The sequence below is a fragment of the Heliconius melpomene genome, chromosome 1 (genome assembly GCF_056956725.1).
Source record: "Heliconius melpomene rosina isolate 202511_hmr_F chromosome 1, ASM5695672v1, whole genome shotgun sequence".
NCBI classification, from domain to species: domain Eukaryota; kingdom Metazoa; phylum Arthropoda; class Insecta; order Lepidoptera; family Nymphalidae; genus Heliconius; species Heliconius melpomene.
This window is the reverse complement of record NC_140389.1, coordinates 11,790,173-11,815,876: the sequence shown is the minus strand read 5'-3', so window position 1 is coordinate 11,815,876 and position 25,704 is coordinate 11,790,173. Positions and strand designations below refer to the sequence as shown.

The 25,704-nt window shown below is 33.5% G+C and overlaps 2 protein-coding genes across 2 annotated transcripts; one reads left to right on the top strand and one right to left on the bottom strand.

The window, feature by feature from the left end:
• Positions 1-237: 237 nt before the first annotated feature.
• LOC146541442 (PITH domain-containing protein 1) lies at positions 238-1,625 on the top strand. The gene is made up of 4 exons (XM_085186040.1): positions 238-704; positions 783-904; positions 1,103-1,207; positions 1,284-1,625. Exons 1-4 carry the CDS (start codon positions 522-524, stop codon positions 1,492-1,494), a joined length of 621 nt encoding a protein of 206 aa, XP_085042166.1. The 5' UTR covers positions 238-521; the 3' UTR covers positions 1,495-1,625.
• Positions 1,626-3,082: 1,457 nt separating this feature from the next.
• Positions 3,083-25,673, bottom strand: LOC146541441 (uncharacterized). Its single transcript, XM_085185952.1, has 15 exons — positions 25,524-25,673; positions 13,797-13,982; positions 13,663-13,707; positions 13,000-13,284; positions 12,674-12,922; positions 11,689-12,472; positions 11,310-11,570; positions 10,998-11,220; positions 10,387-10,502; positions 9,713-10,113; positions 7,385-9,455; positions 6,398-6,575; positions 5,936-6,050; positions 5,502-5,722; positions 3,083-3,810 (listed from the first exon to the last, which is right to left on the bottom strand). The coding sequence occupies exons 1-15, from the start codon at positions 25,614-25,616 to the stop codon at positions 3,636-3,638; spliced, it is 5,403 nt and encodes a 1,800-aa protein (XP_085042078.1). The 5' UTR covers positions 25,617-25,673; the 3' UTR covers positions 3,083-3,635.
• Positions 25,674-25,704: the final 31 nt, after the last annotated feature.

The window sequence follows — 25,704 nt, the reverse complement described above, 5'->3', positions numbered from 1 at the left end:
AGTAGCTTAAAATAATATGTTTAAAATTTTAAAATGTAAGTTAAAGTAAGGCTGTTATGGCATTGTCATAGATATTAATATATTTATGAACTGTTTACATAGTTTTTTGGGGTTCACGCTTTATCGTAAAGATAACAGGATAAGCAGAGACAATCTAGTAGAATCCGTCTACTCTTAAACTGAACTTATAAACATGTGTTTGTAAGACACATGACATGATAAATAAGTGTAATAAGTAATTGGTATGCGGTTGGAGCGTGCCAGTTGAGAACATATCACTTCGCCAATGTCACGTTGTATGGAGAAGACAGCGCTACTAGTTGATGCTTGCTTGATATCTTGCTTGACATTGACAATGACAACTTAGCTTCGTTGTCAACTTGTGTATATTCAATTAATTCAATATTATTATTTTAGCAATTAAGATTTGGGTTCATTTGGGTTTATTCCTACGACGAATATCACTATAAGTTATAGCTGTTTTTAAGTTATAAATTTGTATTTTATTATAATATGTAAAAATGTCACACAGCCACTGTGATGGACATCATGATCATGATCATGCAAGTGACAATGACATAGGTATTCAATATAATTTATTTCAAAAAATTGATATTGAAAATTTACAGTGTTTAAATGAAAGCATAGATGGTTCTGGAAAAACTGTATTTAAGGCTTGGGATAGAAGACTTGACAGGACACAGGTGAAATTATAAATATATTCAGATACTAATATTTGATAATTTGTTTATTATTATTTTATAATTTGTTTTCCATTTTAGTATGTTGAAAGTGATGCAGATGAGGAATTACTTTTTAATATACCATTCACAGGCAATGTTAAGCTTAAAGGCATAAGAATAATATCTGAGGACACTGATTGTCATCCGGCAAAATTAAGACTGTAAGTTATTCTGTTAAAAAAGTGACTACATAGCTTTCAGAAGTTCTATCTATTCTACAATCCTTATAATAAAAAATATATATGGCTTCTTTGCTGTTTTTGCCTATAAGTGCATTGCACTTTGCATTTAACAATTTTTCCTAACCAATGCTAAAAGACTTAAATTATTATCATTATATAATTGAATATGTATTTCAGATTTAAAAATAAACCTAATATGACATTTGATGATATTTGTATGGAACCAGATCAGACATTTGATCTTCAAAAGGATTGTGAGGGACTTATTGAATATAATCCAAAGTAATATTTAACAAATAATAAATGTGTATTATGTTATATTTAAGTGATGTTTTCATGTGATTTGTTCTTGTTTTAGAATTGTGACATTTTCAAGTGTGTCACATTTGACAATGCATTTTCCTGCTAATTTTGGTGCTGAAAATACAAAAATATATTATATAGGCCTAAAAGGTGAATGGTCACCTGGTCATAAACATGGAGTTACAATTTGTACATATGAATCTAGACCTATGCTTGAAGATCACAAATTAAATAATTTAGAATCTGTTAGTAAAACTATAGATTAATTTTTTGCTATGTCAACATTCATTCTAAAAACAATAGCTACTATTACAACTACAATGGAATGACATCAATACAATTTTTGTGACAAAAGTGTTTATTATTTTGAAAATATAAGACCTTTGTAATTTTGTAACATAATTTATATTTTATTCTGTTTTTATTTTACTCGTTCCACCTGTTGTTTCTCCCCCATGGTCAAATAAAAATAACTAAGAATGGTGTGAGAATGAATCAATATATGAGATGACATACTTTATAATATTAGTATGTATATAAACCAGCTTCATGCTATATTCCACATAACAGGGTAGGCAAAGGGAACCTAGTGTTAAGACACTCCGTTCGTCACTTTCTACCGAACTCTGGGGGCATTGCTTGTTGAGTGGCTGAACTCAACGCCGTGCTTTGCCTCGCCTCTACGCCTGAGCCCAGAAATGGATAATTAAAATATATTTTATCTCCTCGAGTGGGGATCGAACCCAAAAACCAGTCGGTTTTTCAGTTGCACTCTGTGCCCTTGCGCCACAACTGGCCTCACAAACCTGGCTCACATGGCTGACAAATAAGCAAGTTGGCCAAAAACGTAAACGAGACGAAACGTAAAGAATGCAGATTACTTTTAAGCTCACTTGATAAATTACATTACTAAGTACTTATATAGGACAGTGATATATTTTAGATATAAGTGAAAAAAGCAATAGGATTGTGTCAATATATATCTCCGACACCGAAAAGGCGGAATATCTCGTAGATAGCTTAGAGACGCAATGCTCACCGAGCATTCAGCCATGTGACCTGGATAACTTATCGAAAGTAGACTCCGGGGTCATAGAGTGGGCTTTTTTTATTATAGGCATTCTTAAGCCTAAAAAACCCGCCAACCATCCCTCCAGCTACAGACCTATCAGTCTCATTAGCGGCTTAGAGAAAGTAGGTATACTAGAGAATCATTCTCACTAGATTGAAAGAAATAGTCGAGACAAAACAACTGCTCATCAATGAACAGTTCGGCCTTAGATCACACCACCCTTACATACACCAAGTTCACCGGCTAACGGAACACATCGTGAAATATAACGCCCGTAGATCGATACGCAGCAACAGACACGGCTGCCATATTCCCAGACAGCTAAAGTTTTCTTCAAGGTCAGTTACAACGGCCTGTTCTTCAAGCCCCGTCATATTGCTCTGCCAGACTCTCGTTCACATCATTCACATGTCCGATACAGTACAGTTCACTAGTTTTGGGCTAAACTTACTGTAACAGACGGACGAACGGGCACGACACAACGGTTTCGTTTTCGTTTGTGGTCTCGGAAAAGAAAACATAAAACCAAAAATTGTTGTTCGTCTGTTAAGAACAGCTTTTTCTCAAGAACATTTGTATCGTTCAGTAAGTCTGTATCACACTTAACCAGCGTTTAACATGTTTTTGAAAAATGTATTATGAAACCCTCACAAGTGATTTCATTGATAAACTTAACTTGGAATTGGAAACGACGGAGGCTTCGTATAAAATAATTAACTGAGAAATACACTCAGTACTTAAGTTAAAATAAATAGTTGATTAGGAAAATAATAAATACAATGTTTTAGTTATTAATTTAATTTTTTATCTATAAAATATAAAATAAGTTTTCTACATATGTGTAAATTATTTACAAACATGTAAAGAAATATTAAAACTACGTATGTATAATTGCAGTTTGCAATACAGCTTTACCAAATGGCTTAAGAAAATAATCATAAATATATTTATATATTTATAATAAAGATTTTTACATTATATATAAAAATTATAATTATTAAACTTAACAGTTGGTACATTTTTTTTATTTATTATCTTTATTTTCTTTAAAAGATTTCATAGTTTCGTAACATTAACTTTGTTGTCGGTACTTAAAATATATTTGGCAGGTATAACTTATTCTTTAATCAATATTTTATTTAGGCTCTAATATGAAATAGCCACTCAATACAATTTATATCAATTATCTATTTAATGGTACCTACATAATATATTGAATGTATGTATATAAATATCTCTATAATAAGTATGTTTATTGACTAAGTACACGTTTAACCAATATTCAGAATTACATGAACTTATGGCATGTTAGCTTGCTAGATACTGAAAATAAATCTATATATTATTTGTAAAGCGACGCCTTCCACGATTACGCGAGAATCCTGGGCGATATCTTGGTCTGTTGAAAGGAGGCCTGCGTCGTGCTTCATTAGGTACCGCCTCTACACTGCCTATGCCACCTTGGGACACAAATCGGGCACCTGGCTGGCGTCTCATACATACAGAGCATCTAAAATGTTAAATGGCAAAACATTTGAAAAAGAATTTCATTTATAAGCAATATTAGTTGAAATATCATCATTCTTAGGTAGGTATTTATTATTAAAAATTGTTTCTGACACTCGATTATACCGAATTCCAAAAAGGATGTGACAAAATTCTTTTATGTGACAAGGTTTTTATTTTCGCATTTGCATGTATGAGTAAGAAAAAAAAATTAAATACTCAGTAGCTTATGAGTTTCTATAGAGAGTACACAGACCAAGATAGTCTCTTTTTTTGTATTCTTAATACAAAAAACAATAACATTTAGGGGAATTGTGCTCAAGATGGCATACTATGATAAGATGACACACTACCAATATTGATGAAACTATTAGCGCTAAGTGCGATCTTGTGACGTTTTAGGGAGTGTCTGTAGATGCAGCTAGTGCTTAAATTCAGTATGGCTGAAAGTAAATGCAGATGGGCAAGTAATTCATGTTTTCGTTATTTTCAATTGCAACAAATTTTTCTTTCGCTTTTGCTCGGTGGTGAAAAGACATGTAAGATAAAGATTTTCTATTTGAACTAATTATAAATGTATAATACGATTATTATATGACACAACTAACGCTAAAAGCGCATCTTAACCTATAAACTTTTGTCACAACGGTTAAAATTAAATTCATATATCTATTGGGTAAGATGACATACAAAACGTGAGTATAAGATGACATACTATCTTACCCTTATAAATAGAATCGATGTATTTTTTTTGCTTTACCTACAAAATGCCTGGTAATTACAAACGAATATATATTGGTCACAAGAAGACATGGATAAGGCTGCTAGAGCAAGGGCATTCAATAGCCGCAAGTGACGAAGCTTATTTCCCTTTTAGAAAAGGATGTGACTGATAACGGAATTCAACCTCATAAAATTTGCAACATGTATGAATCTGACCTTGATACTGTTTAAAAGCCCCCCAGCAAAGAAGAAATAATTTATTTGTGAACTATGCTCGACAAATAATGATGATATTTTTATGCCACATACTAAGTATGTCATTTTACCCTGTAGATATGTCGTCTTACACTGGTCGCCCTAAGTGCGATTTTTGTTTGTTTTTATGATGTTTGAAAGATGATTGTTCTGAAACTAAAATAATTTCGTTGATTATGAAATATACAATAGTATACGCAATATGCTGTTCTTAGATGACTTTATTTATTTGAAATATTTGTCTTCAAACAAAAAGTATGTCATCTTAAGCACAATTCCCCTATATATAAAGCGAAGTTATTAATAATAAAATTATGAAAATTATTTTTTATATTTTTAAATGTATTTTTTTTATAATAATTTATACTTAAAAATGTAAAATTTTGTCTCTTATATAATAAAAGTATACTATGAAATTATGAAACAGTTTTTTTTTTTCATTATAATTGAAGATGATTAATTATTCATCCGCCTGATTGATTGACAGAGTCGATTCAATAAGTCTCTAATGAGGCTTTTAAAAAAATAGGTACCTATTTTAAATTATAATTTTCTAAGCAAAATCGACTAGAATAATAGTTACACTCACTATACATTTAAAATTCTATGAATGAAAGTAAGAAGATAGCGACTGTTGTTGTCGCTTTCATCCTAAAGTTTACATATTATTATATGCCTGTATAAATAGTTATTAATGTTAATATAAAAAGTTCTTACCTGCTAACTTTAGATACTTGATCGAACTTTAGAGTTTGTTGAACAGGTTTTTGGAACATTCTATTATCATCAATAGTTGATAACCAATACGATACTGCTGTAGCGAAGAAATTACAGTGGCCGAGACCATTACATTCAATAAACGGACGTGTCCTAAAGTCGCGTAGACAAGATCCAGGTGATATTAAACTTTGACCTGCTGCGTCTGCCCCGGCTGTGTGCTATAAAAACATTTATATCTCATTATAGACTTTTTAGGACATAAGTACCTAGTACAGCATCGATTAAACTTAATTGAACTAAAAACCGATTCTTTATTTCTTATGGTTTTCATAAAACTAATTTGATCTTTCACTGCAAAAAAAAATATTCTCCTTCCTATTTTAAGTATTCTTTCTATGTTTTTATTAAGTACATAACAAATGTTTTCTTACCATTAGGAAGCTGTAGCCTATCCACAGCTCGTCCCAGCCATTTGGACAACTAGGCACACTATTGCTTTGACTGTGAATTGCTATTGTTCTTGTCGATGTTTCGCATACTTGACACCTTTAAAAAAATAAAGAACAGAAAATAAGTATATCTTTATCAAAATTTATGCATTTTTTTTTAAATTTATTTTATGCGATTTTTTTACATTAACGGCGAATTTGAACCCATGCATTGTCTTGGAATCCATTTAAACACTCTAGTCATTATACGCTACGTTAATATTTATATGATCTTAACATAATAAATTCATATAAGAAAATTAGAAACTTACAGGAAATACAAATGAATATTTTGTTGTAAAAATATTTATAGTTAATTTTTGTCTGAATAATTTGGTGGTAATTTCATATGTATTCTGGTAACCTGATAAACACTAGAAAAATATTATACGCATGTTTATATACCTTGAAATATATGAGCCTACATCGCGAGCTTTTATTGGTGTCATTCCCATGGGCATGGGCTCCGGTGTAGAAAGCCAAAAACTATAATCCTCTCGCTGTGCAAAATCACACACATTGTTAATGTTACAGAACATAAATGGCATTGTTGAAAATCTTCGAAGGCAACTTCCAGGCGCTCCTATAAAAATATATATATTATAAACTGGCTAGTTTGTCTAGGTTAGTAACCGAATGGTACCCAAAAAGATGGGAAGATGACACCAAAAAAATAGCTGGTCCAGTATAGACCCGTCTAGCAAAAGACAGGAAAACATGGAACTCTTTAGAGGAGGCTTTTGTCGACAGACAAGCTGTTTAACACAAGTATCTACTTAGTTGCCGATGAATAAAATTTAGTCAAAAATCAATTTAATTTATAGAAAAGGTATGTTATATATTTATTGTAAAGAAAGAAACAGCAATAAAGGCTATTTCATTTCATATTTCAGTTGGTCTAGGATTTGTTAATTTCTTAGTTACGGAATATGGCTTTATAATTTTATAAATATGCACGATATTGAAAAAAATATAAAACGCTTGTATATTATACGAATGTAAAATCAAGTGAAACCAATCAATATTAAGACAAGTATTTGTTTTTTTAATGTTTTCTATAGACAACCTAAACTATGGTACTTTATATTAAGAGATCTTTCCAGAATATAATAATGTTTTTTAGGCTATTGTTGCACAACTGCACAGCGTCTGGCTGTTATCGCAATGTTTGTGGGTGGGAGTCCCATTCGAGGAATTGAAAGTGGGAAACGCGGTGCCTTAACACTGCGTATCGTCTGCGTACCCCGTTATATACTAGATACATAAAGTATAACTTTCGATATATATTGCAATATATATTGAAAAATGTTATTTTAAGTTTAAATTTTATTTTAACTATTTTAAATGTCTAGAAGAGACATGTTGATATAGGCTTGTTATTATAATGCTTACCTAAGTCTTGACCATGTGCTTTTGCATTTGCAACTATATGAATTAGTGAAAATCCATCCCATAGTGGTGTTGTTCCAGATGGGCATTGAGGAACCATCCTCGTTTGTGAATGTACGGTGAAGTAAAAGCCTCTTGACTTTGGAATTGGAGGTGGTGGTGCAGGCAATCCAGGAAGTCCTGGTCCACCCCGTGCACCATCCAAACCGATTATGCCTTTTATGCCTGGAAATCCAATTTGTCCACGCGGTCCTTGAAAGCCAGCCAATCCTATATCGCCTATATCACCAATGGCACCTTTAAATCCAGGTATTCCATTCGGCCCGAAATCACCAGGTTCGCCAGGACGACCATCTAGGCCGCTAAATCCGACCGGGCCAATATCTCCTCGTTCTCCAATAGGAATATCAGCAAATGAAATACTGTCACCATTATCACCTTTTATTCCTTTTAATCCTGGATATCCTATCAAACCTTCTTCACCATCGTCGCCTCTTGTTCCTTTCATACCTTTTTCTCCTAAATTACCTGTATAGCCATTTAAGCCAGGTTCACCAGTATCACCTTTAAGACCTTTTAAGCCATAAAATCCTGGCAAACCTTGGTCACCAGGTTGCCCAGGCGGGCTTATAGCCATACCAGGTTCTCCAGTTTCACCTCTAGGTCCCGGAAAACCAGGAGCGCCTTCCATTCCACGAGCGCCTGGAATCCCCATATTACCACGCCGACCCGCGTACCCGTCGTCTCCTTTAAAGCCTTTTGCACCTTGGAATGTTAGTCCTGGTTGTCCCGGAGCTCCTTTAGGACCATCGTTTCCATAATGACCAGGTGCTCCTTTTTGACCCATGGGCCCTGGCCAACCTGGGAGACCGTCAATGCCATGTTCTCCAGCTACACCTTGTTTTGCAAACATTCCATCAAGACCTGGTGGACCAGGAGGACCTACGTTCCCACTCATACCTTTTGGTCCTTCAAGTCCATCGTCTCCATAATCTCCTTGAAAACCAATATCACCTAATTCTCCTTTGGCACCTTTTAATCCATTAATTCCAATATCACCGTAGTCACCTGGTAGTCCAGGTAACCCCTCCATACCTATATCACCAATGTCACCTTTTGTTGCAGGTAAATAAGAACTAGGGCCAATATCACCTAGTTTTCCTTTTGAACCTTTATCGCCTCTAATGCCTTGTAAACCAGGTATTCCAGAATCACCAGGCCTACCTGGCGCACCTATTTTACCAGATTCACCGTAAATTCCAACGTCACCCCTAAGTCCAGGTTTTCCAGGAATTCCATTTAGTCCTAAAGAACCTTTAATCCCATAGCGTCCAGGAATACCACGGCGTCCAGGTTGACCAGGGACTCCCTTGTCCCCAATTTGCCCAACAAATCCTTCATAACCGTAGTCACCACTTTGGCCTTTAGCTCCTTTAATTCCAGAAAACCCAATGATTCCTTGATCTCCTAGTTCACCTTTAAGACCGTCTGTGCCACTTATGTCTATACCACGATCTCCTTCATCTCCTTTTAGACCTTTGATTCCGATTAATCCAGGTCTTCCATCTCTTCCATCAAAACCGCGATCTCCCTCGTCACCTCTTATACCTTTAATTGCATTATCACCCGGTAATCCCTGAACTCCCATGGGGCCAGAATCTCCCATTTCGCCTTTCAATCCAGGCAAACCGTCCAAACCATTTTCCCTTGGTATACCAATATCACCACGTATACCTTTTTGGCCTATAATTCCTGTAGCTCCTACTTTCCCAGGTATACCTCTAAATCCAGCACTTCCTACTTCTCCTTGATCGCCTACTTCTCCAACTTTACCAGGTCTTCCCATTAAGCCCGGAAAACCTGTTACGCCGGTATAACCTTTATCTCCAATGTAGCCTCTTTTTCCTGGTATCCCTGCTTCTCCTTTCATTCCTTTTTGTCCTACATCACCTTGGAAGCCGTTATATCCTTGCAAACCTGGTTCACCTATTGGTCCGGGAAAACCTGATCTTCCAGGCTGCCCAGAAACTCCACGAGCCCCTTGTATTGGGATCCCCGATAATCCTTTTCTTCCCTTAAAAGAACAAAATATATATTTATGTATATTGAACAACATTTTATTTCTATTGCAGTATTCACAGGTATTGTAGTATGTAGCTGGTTATACTCTACTTCTACTTTAAAGAGAGTATTTTTTATTAACTATTTTTTATTTAACACTCAATTTAGTGCCTACCCTTAAGAGTAGGTAATAAAATATTAATAACAAAAAATGTGTAAATATAATTAAGTAATATTTCAATTAAATATGATCCAGCAATTAAAACTTACTTGTGGACCAGTTGGTCCCACTGGGCCAACATCTCCAGGATTACCAGCTTCCCCTTTAGGACCCATTATACCGAAACGACCTGGTGATCCAGGATATCCCGGCTCACCGTCATCCCCAATTTCTCCTTTTATTCCATCAATTCCTCTTTCACCTTCTACTATGGATAAGCCAACATCTCCTCGCGACCCTTTAACTCCTTTTCCAGCAGAAATTCCTGGAAGTCCTCGAACTCCTATACTTCCTGGTTCTCCATAAGGGCCAGTTTCTCCTTTATCGCCGGGGAATCCTCGTGCTCCTATAGGGCCTGCCGTCGACAAGCCCACGTCACCAATATCCCCTCGCATCCCTTGGAATCCATCGTAACCCATTTCACCGGCGCTTCCTTTCTTTCCCGGTAAACCTAATGAATAATCATTGCATAGTTAACGTAATTGTGTATAATAATAGGTTAGCTCAAAATATAGATAATGATGATTATTGTACTACAAAAGATACGACGTTTTTGGATATCGTAAACTATGTAAATTTATTTATGCAAGTATTTAAGTATTCTTATAAAATGGGGTATTCATGTTCATTTCATGGGGTATTTCCGGTTGACCTAAAATTTGGCAGATAGCATTTACAGGTAGCACTAGTTCAGGAAAAGTTTTTTTTGTTTTTTATAATATACCTCGATTCCCAAGTGGTCCCATTTCACCTTTATCACCCGTCGCGTTAATATCAAAATCTAGTGAATCTCCAGCATCACCTTTTAATCCATCATTTCCAGGTTCACCACGTTCTCCTCTATAAAAGACAACATGTAATCGATAGTTTAATTTTACTTCTTAGATAACATATAATGATTAATCCAACAAAGTTGCTCTAAGTGACAGTGATCAAAATAAAGCGGCATCCTGATTTTGTGACGTCCAGTTTATTTCAGCAATTAGTTATAATTAATATATAAATAACGAAAATTAATACCAACAAGAAGTCTTCTAATTAGTAATGGTATGAATAATATTTTTTTGAAAGTAATTTAATTTAAATAGTAATTATACGAGTACACTGTGTTAAAACACGATATTTATTTTTTTCTATTTTTTAGCTTCACGCTGTATCTTCAAAAGACTACTCTTTTCTAAAAGAGAGGAAAGAAAGGGTCAAGTAATTGGACCCACACTCCACACATTAACACAGTTACACACTTAGGCCATTGCTCCACGACAGTCTCAAAACATACTTTAAAATATTTGCATATTTAACAATATAGATAGTTTCATATAGAATAATACTTACTTTACTCCTTTTTCACCCTTTTGTCCGAAGAGAAATGATATTGGTATGTCAGCATTGGCACCTGGCCAGCCAGGCACTCCGTCTCTACCTCGGGTACCGTTAAAGCCAGGCCTACCGGGATATCCTTCGTCACCTATTAAACCTTTTAAACCTTTCAACCCATACATTCCAGGACGTCCAGGCCAACCAGGATCACCGCGCAAGCCAGGGCTACCCATAAAACCTAAGAATATTATGATACAAACATTTATTTTAAGTCTTTTAATATTAAAATGTATACTTATATTACTTTTAATTGATATTTTTGCTTACCTGGTTCACCACGTGGTCCAGGATCCGCTATTATCAATGCCATCGGTGGTTGTTTGAGCCGACCCTTGTGTCCTTTTGGACCTTGAGGACCTGCCATTCCTGCTTGACCCTTATTTCCTTTTGGACCAGGTGGTCCGTTAAAACCTGGGGAGCCAGCTTGTCCTTTGCGACCGCGCTGTCCAGGCAATCCTTCATATCCCGGATAACCTTTTAAGCCGGGATAACCATCATCTCCTCGTTGCCCTTTTGCTCCAGGCAAACCTAAAAAAAAATAAAAATGATACAAAATGAAATTATTTTTAATTTATTCAATGTAATACAAGTACTGTACTTTTAAATATAGAAATATCTTATAGTTTTTTTAAATCAAAATAATTACCTGAAGGACAAAACGGACAGTTGTCGCCTCGTTCTCCTTTATAACCTGGTAAACCGGGACGACCTGATACTCCTACATCACCTGTTACTCCAGGTCGTCCAGGAGGACCATCTTCACCTGGTGGACCAGCACCAGTTACACCACGGCCGGGAAACCCAGGCGGTCCCATAAATCCGAAGTCTCCTCTGTCACCTCGTAAACCAGGTATGCCATCTGAACCAGGCATACCTTCTTCACCATCGGGACCTATTACAGTTGCTCCTTTAAAGCCTTTTGGCCCTATTATTCCAAGTCGACCAGGATTTCCCGTCAACCCACGAAGCCCAGGTAAGCCTTTAAATCCTTCACCTCCTGGTTCACCTTTAGGTGAAATTCCTGGCGGTCCAGATCTCCCTGGAAGACCTTTGACTCCTGGCAGACCCAGGGGACCCATTATACCGGGTGTGCCAATTGACCCATCTGCACCTCTTGGTCCCATTGGGCCCTGCATGCCTACGGGCCCTTGAGGACCCATGGAACCTGGAAGAAGTGGTTCACTTAAGCTTTCGTCATATATTCCAGGTTCCCCCATATATCCTTGTTCACCAGGCATTCCAGCTCTTCCATCTTCTCCTTGAGGTCCTGGTAGACCATCCTCGCCATCTGGACCAGCATATCCTGGCCAGCCTTTATCTCCTTTGCTACCAGGAGGTCCTTCGGGACCACGATGACCAGGTTTACCTCTTGGTCCTTCTTCCCCTTGTTCACCTTTAAACCCTTGAGGGCCATTAAGACCGTTTGGACCCTTTGAGAAAAAAGAAAAGATATTTTAAGAAAATATATATATATATATATATTAAATATACATAGTACTGCAGTAAACAATATAATTATGTATATAAAAAGTCTGTACAATACCAGGTATTTACTAATGTACATAAAAATCTATCAGAACGGTTTTTTTCATATGATAAAAAAATATTTAACAAATAATTTATATATTTACCGGATGACCGGTTGAACCAAGGTCTCCCTTAATTCCTTTGACTCCTTGTGATCCCCGTAATCCTTTTTCACCTCTATTTCCTTTTGCTAAAATAGTAACATTCTGTTGAACTTGATCCACAAATATCACTTGAGCAGGTCTCCCGGGTTCTCCGATTTCACCTTGGTCTCCTTTTTCCCCAGGTGAGCCAACAACATCATCACCAGGTTCTCCTCTGTAGCCTATTTCTCCTTTATATCCAAAAGGACCCTATTTTTTTATAATACGATTATTAATATATATATTTTTAATTAAAATGTTTAGTTTCAAAGGCTATCTTTTCCTACCTGATCACCTTCTAATCCTGGAAGCCCACTGTCTCCTCTCCAGCCTATTGGTCCCGCTGGTCCAGCGGATCCATGACGTCCATAGTCTCCTTGCTCTCCTTTGGCCCCTCTGGAGTTTACACCACCTTCACCAGCTAAACCTTGTAATCCTTTCTCTCCGAAAGGTCCTGGAACTCCTCTATCACCAGGATATCCTTGAAGACCAGGAGGCCCCATAACGCCATCGATACCACTACATCCATCTAAACCGGCAAAACCTACTACACCTTCTAGGCCATATGGTCCCTAAATCAATTAAAATCGAATCTTTAGTAATATTATAATTATATAATTATGTATCTTACTGATAATTAGTAAAGTCGTAAAAGTAAAGTAAAGTAATTTCATGATATCATAGAGCATTTCAGGAGCGTCGAATGCGACCGAGGGTTCACCAATTTCATAATTGTAGGTCAACGGGAAGTATAACTTATAAAATTTTATAAATTAAAGTATGCACTCATTAAAATCTTAGGACTTTTTCAAATTTTGGGACTTTTTCTTTGATTTTAGAGTTGGGTATGTGGTACCAAGATCACAATTATTGGCTTCCACCAGTGAGCTAGCAAATCGGCAACCTAATATTTATATAAAATTACGAATATTAAATTATTTCAGTCTTACCTGAGGTCCAGTATCACCCCTTCTTCCATAAGGTCCAACTAAACCCTAAAATTCAGTTGCTCATTAATCAATTGCCATACATAAAAATAATTACATTATAATTATGTTATACTTCTACTATTAAGGGTACATACCCGTTCTCCTTTGTCCCCGTAATCACCTTGTTGACCCGAATCACCAGATTCACCGGGTAAACCAATACGACCTTCAGGACCTTCTTCGCCGTAGTCACCCTGTTGACCTTGTATTCCTGGTGGTCCCGGGTCACCGCGATCGCCTTGCAACCCATCGCAGTTACATCTAGTCTGATTGCACACGACCTGAATGTAGAACAATGTATCATTATTTATATACTATTGTCAGCGTACTTGTGTAAAAGAGGGTAGATATAAATGAAAAAGACTATGGAAGCAGTGAAATTGTGTCAAACGGGGGCATAGAATTAGCCTGACTGTCATCTGCCAAGGAACTACTCAACATCTCTACAATCGAAAAAGAAGACGGCGATGACGAGTGGACCAAAGCCAGCTCACCCGAACTCAGAAGACCGCACCAGGAAATTCTGTCCAGTGGACAAATAAGGAGGTATTCCGCCCGTACTGGCCTGTGAGGAGGGGATTCCACGCTCCCCCTGGGGCCCCTGGCCCCGGATCAAGATGGGCAAGATTTTAAATAGAACTTTTGCATATTGTACGCTTTTGTGCATGCTCTGGAAGAAAATAATCAGCCATCTACAGTAATCTAACTTACTTCAGTTAACAGTAATCTAACTTCAAGGCGGCCACAACTCGTTGACCGTACGACACCATCGTGCAGATTTGACTTAAATAATCTGACAAGCATTGCGAGTCAAATAAAAGATTTTTTAAAAGTTGAAAATCCATGAATATATTCAAAAATGAAATATCTTATATTTCTGAGATTTTTTGGGTTTTTTACTATTAGGAACATATAACCGTATTTAATACTCAAGGAAAGGTGCCTTATCAACAAGAACTGCTACTTGCCACAATCAATATGAGATCATTGTACTTCCTATTTTATATTACCACAAATTTATATAATTTACTTATTTTCTTAATGGTACCTTAGTGGTACCATATTATTTAATGATGTATGAAAATGCTTAGAATGATAATGGTCTATCCTTCACCATAAAAAAGGCTATTATTTTTAAGTTAAAAACTATTTCAGAGTTATTCGTAAAAATGTATTTTCAAGCAGGCGGCTACTAACGTTTGCGGTTTCGAGTGGCAAAAAAAAATATTTCAACTGTAAGTAGGCGAAATTGAAAAAAAGTACCGAACACAATACATGTTTAAACGTCAATTTATTCTATTTCTAAAAATAAGTTGCTAAATTTACATTATGACAATTTGATATAAACTATGTACCTACGATTATTGGCCTACATCAGTATGCAACTTATTAAACGTGGACGGATCATAAATTTCCATTAAAATGTTATATCATTTTATTATCCTGACGTAATAAGATAGACATGAAGATTGACAGAACTTTTATAGTAGTTCTTGTTTTCAAATTAGGTAGTAATCAAAAAAATTAAAATGCTGAGGCCATCGTGGCGCAGTGGGACAACGACAGACTAAGCGCGATGGTTATGTATTCGATTCCACTCGGGGCAACGATTTATTTCTCCGCTCTCGAAATACAAAGAGCGGCATCGTTTCCGCCACTCAACATCGCAATGGATATATCAAATTCGGGCAAAAAAGGGGGTTTTATTGTATGTTAGTACTTGGTTCTCTCTGCCATGTAATAGTAGGGTAGTGATGTATTAATATTACCCTAACATATAACTAAATAGATGCAAAATGATGGTAAATTATATTATGTACTCGATCTAGATGGCGCAAATCGTGGTAATAAATTTAAATACTTGTTTGCTTGACTTTTACACAAACTAAATTTATGTGTCTATAATAATAAAGAGGAATGATCACTTAATTAAAACAATAGCAACATGTAATTTAACATTGTTAGAGTACGAAAATACAGTAAAATAAAATTTGTTTTATTTTAACAAAGTTACTCTTAGACCTATAGAATAAAAACCTGTTAAGTTCGAGTTGAATTCGCCTACTGAGGCCTTCGTAGCAACTTCAGAATTGTAGGTGTAATATAAAAGTTTACAAACTTATTTCATATTTAGGACATATTTCACTCATTTTGTATGAAACCCTCCCCAACCAGTGTCACAGTAACGACTATTAGGGCTAACAACATTAATGTCCAGTTTTAAAAAAGCAGCAAACGTGCAAAGTGAAGAATGTACCTACCTATGTACACTTTACACTTTGTTACTTAAACTTTGATAATATTTAACAATTAACAGGCACATAGCAAAATTGTTTATATAATTATAAAATAGGATTTGAAATTATTTATCTTAATATATAAAATCGAAAGGTCACTCACTCATCACGAAATCTCAGAAACTACATGTGCTAGGAATCTCAAATTTTGACGTATGTGCTCGCTAAGACGGGAATTTGCAATATACGACTTCTGAGGGGTTGTTTTTGGGGTTGAAAGTTTGTATGAAACTTCGTTACTACAAATGCTAGGAGTCACAAATTTTGCATGGACGTCACTTATAGGACGTAGGTACTCATGGTGACAGAAATTAATAATAACGTAGTTCACGCAGACGAAGCCGCGGGTGGGCCGATAGTCTTAATATAAACACATATTTTTCTTACAATATATACCTACTATTAAAAATTATTGCATTTATAGAAATCCTAATTGTTCATTTTAACTGATCATTTTCTTACTATTCTCTTGAAATCTCTGGATTATATAATTATTACTTCGCGTATCTAAGTCTTGCAATACGATGCAGCTATTTGATTTTAGAGAATGTGCTCGATCAGTATAAATCAGGCATGACTAATAAAATATAAGCATATAAGCATAGATAATAATACGATTGTAGAGATTTTGAATTTTATTTAAGTCATGTTTTTAACTTTTTAAATTTGTATTTATATATTTAATGAGATAGGAAATATTACTGGTTGTTTTTTTATCTTTTTTTATATTATATATTTTGTTGATATTACTATAACATAACCTCTACAACTTAGATTACTGTAGAACTTTGTTATAGCATGAACACAGTAATGCTGGTTTTTATTATTTATTAGGTTTTTTTTACGTCCATCTGACGTGATTAGAGCCTTTTTTCATCTATATTTCAATCTTTCAAATCTGCCCTGCTGTGTGCTGGATACAGCGTGAAGCTGCTCTAATAATTAAATTATTCTTTAAAGGATAAGTATAATTAAAATATAATTTTCTACAATTTAGTTTTTGTTTAAGTTTGTGAATATTTTTAGTTTTACCAGTCGTCGGTTTTTTCTAATAACTTTATTTTCTTTAAATTCACTTTTTTTCAGCCTTTTTTTAGCCTACCTAGTACCTACCTACAATTAGTTTTAAAAAAACGGCAAGATGTGACTCATTTTCGAAGCTTTCAAATAGATTTAAACAAAACATTTTGAAACACGTATATAGCTTTCCAAAAATTGAAATACATTTTTTTCCCCACTAACTATTAGTATTAAGGTCCAAGATTTTAGTGTTAATATTATAACCATCACTTATCATTATATATTCTGTATAAGTAACCATCTGTTTTTTGTCCTCTCGTAATTGTAATTACAATCAGAAAAGTATTGTTAGCAACAGATGACGGCACCACCGATAGGTATTACAGCGGCCGTCGATTATAGAACGAGTGAGTCATTATTGCAATTCAAGGAACGGACTGGATAAACAATCATTGCAGTGTCCCGAGCGATAACGGCCATTCGCACATCCCGCAACGTCCGTCCTGCGACCCCGCGTCCTGCAAAACCTCCGCGGCTTGGATAATGGCCGCACCAAATGTACGCGTGTACTCGTATTAACTTCATTTTTACATACTTCATTTTTTGTTTCTATTTACGCATTAAGAAAATGTTAAGTTCATAGCAATGTTTATAGCTTTTTCAATGAAAATCACTCAAATGACTCAAATATTTTATATTATTAAACAATTATAGACCTATGACATACATTGTATTATATTAATACATAAATTTTCTTAGTAAGTAGTTAAAAATAGTAAATAATTAAAAAAAAATATATAATTAATAATGTTGGAAGTTGAGAAAATGGAACGTTGTGGGTTTTACGAGCTTTTTGCCGGTATCTGGTGACCCCGACAAATCGTAAACGTTCTTCTAGTACACCTCGGTCGTTATTTCTTTATCATAAAATTACCTTTATAAATGAACAATAAATATAGTATAGTTTAAATATTATATAATAAGTAATATTTATAGAATTATTTCATATAGTAAACCACTTAATTTAATAATATAAAGGAAATAATAATATAAAATGAAAGTTGATTGTTTTTTTATCTTCTTATATACATTGAATATATTTGAGAATAAAGGGGCGACTTAAAATGACGAATGGAACATAAATCTATAATGACTTTTAATTTTTTTGTCTGTCTGTTTATCTGTTTGTGTGTGTTCACGTACATCTTCTAAATTAATGAGTCGATTTGAATGAAATTTATTTTTTGTGTAGCTATTACCTACATTTGATTTTGAAGACTTCCACACCTGATGCAGAATGATGATGTAGTGGTCCAAATAAACTATAAGAAATAATTAAATGCGTCCAATGCAAAATTAATAAAATGTCTTACCTAAAAATATTTTCAGTATAGTGGACAATTTTAATCTATACATAATATATACATATACCTAAATATAATTGAAGTCGCTATTTATCCTTAAAAAAAAACTATTTTTTAAGTGTAAACATTTTTAAATTTTTGTCTGTCTGTTTGTCCGGGCTAAGGAAAGCTGAAGGGTTTCTGGAAAAGCTGAACCGATTTTTGTGGGATTTTCACTTTCCTATAGAGGAGAGTATGAAAGAACACTTTTCATCCTGGAATTCTTACGAGAAAGGAATTTAAGTGCAGCATTTAAACTTTTAACATAGACAGACATAATATAAATTATCAAATATGAACCGAATGCTTACTTTACCTAAGTCTTTATAAAAACAATAATTAAATCATCTATTTATTATTTTATGTACTGTTAGTGACTACTCGTATACGCTAAAGTTAGATCAGGAATATGGCAGTATGTTCAACTGGCTTTTGTTACCACACTGAAACTGTTGACCTATTTTCTTTTACTGGAAGTTAGCAATAATTTTCAGAGCAATGTACGTAGTCATAAAATCAACCCATGAGTAACGCATTGCTATGCAATTATTATAGTTTTAAGTAAGTTAAACTCAAATGAATTCTTAGGTGCAAAAATTAGCTATATTTATGTATATTTAAATAAATCATCGTGACAGATAAGCATGGTCATATATATTTTTATCAATACATATATTTTAAATATAATAAAAATATAGGTACCAATAAATTCTCGTCCTCCTGATGATTCTTATTTATTTATAAATATTTTGAGTCCTAGTTAGTTTCAGTTTAAATCACTAAATATAATTTGTATAAGTTAGAGACAAAAATTCTACACTCACTATTCACTGTGGTAAAGCTTACAAGCTTTTCAGTCGTTGTATCAGTTCAAAGAGTTTACTTTAAATAATATATCTTTTTAAATTATCAAAAAATTTATTTTAATTTCTACAAGATTATAAGTAAAGACTAGGTTAATTATACAGTTTTTTTTTCAGTTTCACGCTGAATCCCGCACAGAGCAGAGGGAACCAGGAGTTAAGAATTCCCCATTTTCGCCGAATTTTTGAGGCATTGCGTATTTAGTGGCGGAACTGAACGCCATACACTATTATTAAATAACTGTATCTAACAAACTTAAGGTTTTCCTAGGATTATATGCTTTATTGATGTCATCTATAGTTACTGTATCATCTATATATATAAAATACTATGTTTGAAAATGTATATCAACGATATTAAAAATTGAGGAAGACGAATACTTCCTCTTGGGTCAATGTTCTGTGTTTCTACGTCATGGCGATAAAACATCGACTAATGAATTGCGACCGACTATTGACAGGACGACTCACCCCGGAATAAACTACAATCACACTACGTATTGTTTACAATGTAACTTAATAACAAGTCTATAAAAATATAGCTTACTGTAATATTTCATTATTTATGTAATGGGTTTTTTTTCTTAAAACACAGATAACACAGATATATTTTTTCATAGGTTTTTAAAAATGGAAACCCAATTAAATACAAACGTTGAGAGAATTATATCCACATAAAATTAATAACTATAAACGGACCCCATTAATCGTAACTAATAAATAGGTTAATGTATAAGTAATAAATATAAATATTATACATACTTATTTAGATAGTTTGAACTCAATTTAAAAAAAATAATCTTGGGGTCATGACAATACGCGTGATATATGGCATCGTGGGAGTTACAATATCATTATTTCGGCAATTATTGCAAAAATTGTATTATATATCTAACGACAAGTTGATAACAGTTTCCCGTCCGTTTGATAAGAGATCCTGCTGTTCATACCGCGACCTCGTTACGAAAGCTCTGTGAATGGAAGTTGATTTTGACCCATTTTATAATTTTTTATAATTTTTCGATGGACATAGATTTTATGTTAGATATTAACATATTTAAGTTTTCGAACCAAATATATTTATCATTAACCAAAGGTATTTATTGTCTTTTAGTTTTTTGTCATCAATAAAATGTTTTTATTTTTGTCTAAAACGTTGTACATTTTCGGGGTTTCCTTTTCTAACAATTTGTTTTTCTATTTAATAAATAAAAATATTAATATTTGATCTCATTTCAAGGATGCTTAAAAATAGGTTAGACTACTTTAATGATATATATATATATATATATATATATATATATAAATGTTTTATTTATCAAACGCGTCACATCCGAAATCATGAGAGGTTATCAGTAGACGATAAAGAATAAAACGAAGAATTAGTTTAATTATATTAAAGATAAGGGTAATGAATGTAACATGTTAAAGCTAAACAATTCAATATCGGTCAATTATCGGACATAATTTACGTAAATATTTGGGATATTATTTCAAAGTATAACTCGTTAGTGATATACAATTAGCTTTATATTATACATTGTATTTGTTTTGTTGTAATTGTATAAAAAAAAAGTAATTTGCTCTGTTGTGAATCAAATGCTAGATGTCAACTAATAAACTAATAACTGGCGCTATTATTAATAAGAATGCATATTATTATTAAATACACCTACTTTATTACACCAACAAGATCATTCAAGAAATTTAAAGGTTCAATTGAAAAACTTTTTTCCGTTGGATATAGTAAAAGCTGTATTGTGTGAAATAAATATCAGTGAAAATTAAGTAATTTTAAGATTTCTGCATTCTTTTTAGAATTTTTGAACTGGATGTAATACTTGTATCACCTACATATAGAGAGCTTTATAATACTTGTAAAATTGAACTTAAGCTATTACTTCAACTGTAGTAACGTATGTTTTAGTTAAGCGATATGAAATCCTTACGACAAGTGAAATATTTTTTACATTTAATGAAATATTTGTAGCATAAGACAACTGCAGTAACACTGGACAACTTTCGCCTCAAGAAGTATAATATTAAAGTAATCTAATTATAATATTTATCTTACTCCTATACCTATTATAAGGAATTTATGCCACTAAAAGTAAAATTTTACTATGAATATAATATTATTTTGTACACAAAAATAGAGACTTTAAATATAATAAATCAGGAATGATATACTCTATACTTTTAAATAAAAGCTTAATGTAAACCAAAGCTTCGTAAAAAGTACTGTTCCAAAATGTATTAATGTTACTTCAAACTGTTTAATTATATCAATATTAATTTCATCGATTCATTTATTATGTGATTAATTTTTTTATATGTTACCGGCAATCTGTATAATTCGGTATTCTATATATTATTACCTCGGCAATGTATAGAATACCTAAAACGTGTAGGTATCGTATGAAATATTATTTATTTTATACTTTGCAGGTATTGTAGGGAATACCTAAATTATATACATAGATTGCCGGTAGTGTATATCCTTATTAAATTGATATCTTTTTACTGTTGTAGAGCGAGCTGGTGCTTTGAGCAGCAAAGATAATTATCAGTATGAATATTTTTATAATAAATATTTTTTTAGGTCACGAGGCTGCGGAGTGATAATTGCGTTGCCAGTTGGCGGTCTATATGAGACTTAAACGATAAAAGAGCAAAGGTTACGGTAACAACAGATTGTCAAATTTAAGAGGAGCTTTTTATATTTTTTAAGATATGTGTTATATCTAAACAATGTGTTCGTTTTATTTAAATAAAAATTATCTCTGTATATATATCTTAACCTATATATCTAAAATACCTATAATATCACATTTACAGCTAATAAACATGTTGTATTTGATGAGCTATATTTTTATTATAAGAAAATATTATTGCTTAAATTAAATACTGACAATAAAAAAAACATAATTTTTTATCTTATTTTATGGCGTTCGTAATTTATTCTATAATTTTTGGTAATTTACACACATCCCAGATCTCCCATTCTTTAGAAGCTTTCGATAGGTGTTGATTCGAGTCTCGTTATGTTATTTATATGTTTCTAAATAGTTGATTTTATACGATCAAGTCTGCGTAGTCTGCTGGTAATGCCGGTAATATCTTATGAATTAAAAGAAGTAAGAGTCATCAATAATATTTTTTTTAAAGGAAAGGCACATTGTGCGAGTCATATCTTGTCCTTCAGTTTATTCATATTTTACCTTATTTTATTTTCTTTGTTAATATTGAATTCTAGAAAACAACTGGAGTTGAATGAAAATAATAAGAAACTTATCTGAGACGACGAACATTGTGAAGTTATCATCTATTGTCTTGTGGCTCTACATATTATATGTTGACGTGTCACATACATGTAAGTATGTATCTAAATATAAGAGACAAATATATTTTTATTGTCTATTTTCGCACAATAATACGACCAAAATATAGTCTTTAGTTCAAAATAGAAGTAGATTAAAAAAGGCCATTTTCTTTTTGTGTCATCACATCTGCTCGTATTAAATTTAGGTTTATCAATCTACAATATTAAGTTAAGCCTATATTGGTAGATAGACTACTAAATAGTTAATACACTACTACTACTACTACTACTATACTGTCGGACAATTTTTTACAGTTTTTATTTTTTTCTGGTTAATCAGAAAGTGTCAGAAAATACAAAATAATAATAATAATTTGCATATTACATATTAAGTTATTATTTACAAAGGTCAAGACAGTTAGTATACCCACTATAGTACAAAATATTTGATAACTGGGACTCAATGTGCCTTTAGCCTCTGACGATAGTTTAATTCGTCAAAGTTCTAATTGTTGACTCGTTACAACGTTTCGATAAGATAGTCACAGAGGCTATCTGTACACAACAAAACATCGATGTCATCACTGAGGTTCATTTTTTATTTTATTTAAGAACGTTAATTATAACTCAACCTATCAGATACTGAAATAATCAACAGCAATATATTATTTTATTTTTATTTTGCAGTGATGATGATGATATTTAATTAACACCCTATCATTCCCACCCCATCATCACTGCAAAATGAACAGAAAATTGAATCTGCCTCCCTCGAAGAGGCGCCTCTTGGTAACCGTCCAACCTCTTGCGGGCCCGAATCCCGCTACGTTCAAATTTTTATACGTTTTCTAAATAAGTATTTTTCTTTCCGAATAACACTTTAAACACAATAAGAATGAATGAAAGTAAGTTGCTATTATGATAACATTTTAAAACAATTTATAGGGCTTTTAGACCTTACAGAATGTATGGTAAAAGTAAACTTACTAAAAAAACAAAACTATAAATATAACGCGACATCGCAGTATTTGAATTAAATGTGCTTAAATCTTTTCAAAGCCTAAAGTTTCGTTTATTTTCATACCGATAAACATAGGTAAGAAATCCTATCCGACTATCAGATTTCCTATAAAGTTGAAATTTTGAATCCAGCTGGTTACAAACCTAAACGAAATAAAAGTCCAAAGCAGTATATATATTTGTTTAACATATATAATACATCCCTTCCATTAAGAGGCTGTCCATTAACATGTTAATGTCTTCATTATTATTATTCGTCGTGTAATGGTCTTTTAGCTTTTTTACCACCCTAGAAAACGAGGGGGCTCTCTCACCTGATCAATTGACGGCTTCTAAGGTGAGTTATGTCGATCGATCTTTAAGTGACGCATCGTTTAAAAATATTTATTATAATACGGCTTTCGAATAGAAAATATTAAAATTTTATAATTAAAATATATAATTTTACAAAGATTTTATAATTTTGAAGTCGTTGCCAAGTAAAACAAACAGCCTAAGTAATTTGATGGTGTAGTAAGGTCGCTGTAGCAATAGCTTGACTTTACAGGCAACTGTTTTAACTTTGTTTCAAAATCCCTCGGTCTCCCTTACTATAGTGCTGGGTTTCCATTTGTGCGAATGCCTTTAAACTTATAAATATATTTTTTAAATAAAGTTTTTTATTAATAAGTGCACAAATGCAAAACTCAGCTTAGACTGTTCACGGATTGATACATTTAATATGAAACTACAAAAACAAAGTAATGCTAGATTAATCATTAGAGAAATGTCACTCACTAAAATATTATCGATAATTGTCAAGTTGTAAAGACTTTTCTGCATATGAGGATAAATAGAGCGAATCTAGTATCGATATCCGTCCGTTCTCCGCCTTCTATTGTAATTCGGGATCGTTCAGGACATTACGTTTTGACCGGCGGAATTTAGCGCTGTAGTGATTATCTTGTCAGATCAGGGAAATTAAAATAATTTGAATATAAGAATTTGAATAGTAGTTAGTGAAGCCAATCGACCCCACAACCATTATTAACAATCAGACACTGCCAATTTGCAACTATGACCTCCAATTTGGACTTTCAGTATTCAAAATTAATCAACACTAGCTAAGATATATAAAAGTACGGTATTTCTTTTCTAGATGTTATTGACTGCTTAGAAGGCATCTTATAAACAAATACAAAAACAGACATAGATGACGCTACTCTACTTCATAGGAAAAAGCGTTTTTATATACTTTTATTACCATGTATCTATTAGTAGTATTAGTGTTTTGACTTTGAAAAACAGTTTCAATATCTTCATAAGTATTTAATAACATAAATATTTTATACTATTAGTTTTATACTACTATGATCTAAGCGTACTATATGTCTCGATTGATACAGGTAATTTACTGATTCAGGATCACATTATTTAGTTAGAGAAGAAGCTAGAGAAGCATCTGCAAATTATATTTCGTAGATTGTAAAGGTTCATTAGAAATGGATAATAAATATCTCACAACTTCAATTAAGACAAAAGTTAAGTATCATCTTATTAGTAAGCTGCCTAAATGTGATAATATTCTAAGATACGGTCAAATCCTGGTGAATACAGTTTGTACAAGGTAGTAGAACACAAAATTAAAGAAAAAGTTCATTTTCATTTATTTTAAAATAAGCTCACATACAATTTGATTATGTGGAAAGAAAGTCTCTCAGAGGATATAATTTATCTTATATTTCCTTATATGCCTTTTTTACTCTAACAACCAACATGAAAACAACTTCGGTTTTGAAATTCGGTAGTGCTAGCATACCGGGTAGTATAACCTACGAGTACATGTTTTGACGAATTCGAACTCGTTGAAGTCTTTTGGCCGATGCAACGAATATATGCGCTTAAGTAAAGTACTTACTGCAGTACCAGGTGAAGGGATCCAGGTCAGCAATAGAAGAGCAACGGGCACGAGGTGCGTCGCGAGAAGGCGCGCACGCGCCGGGCCCGACATGGCTGTCCGCACTACTGGCCGCGCGCCCGCAGGCCGGCCCGCCCGGGCGCCGCCGCGGCCGCCGCAGCCGCGGGGCGGGGGCGCTCAG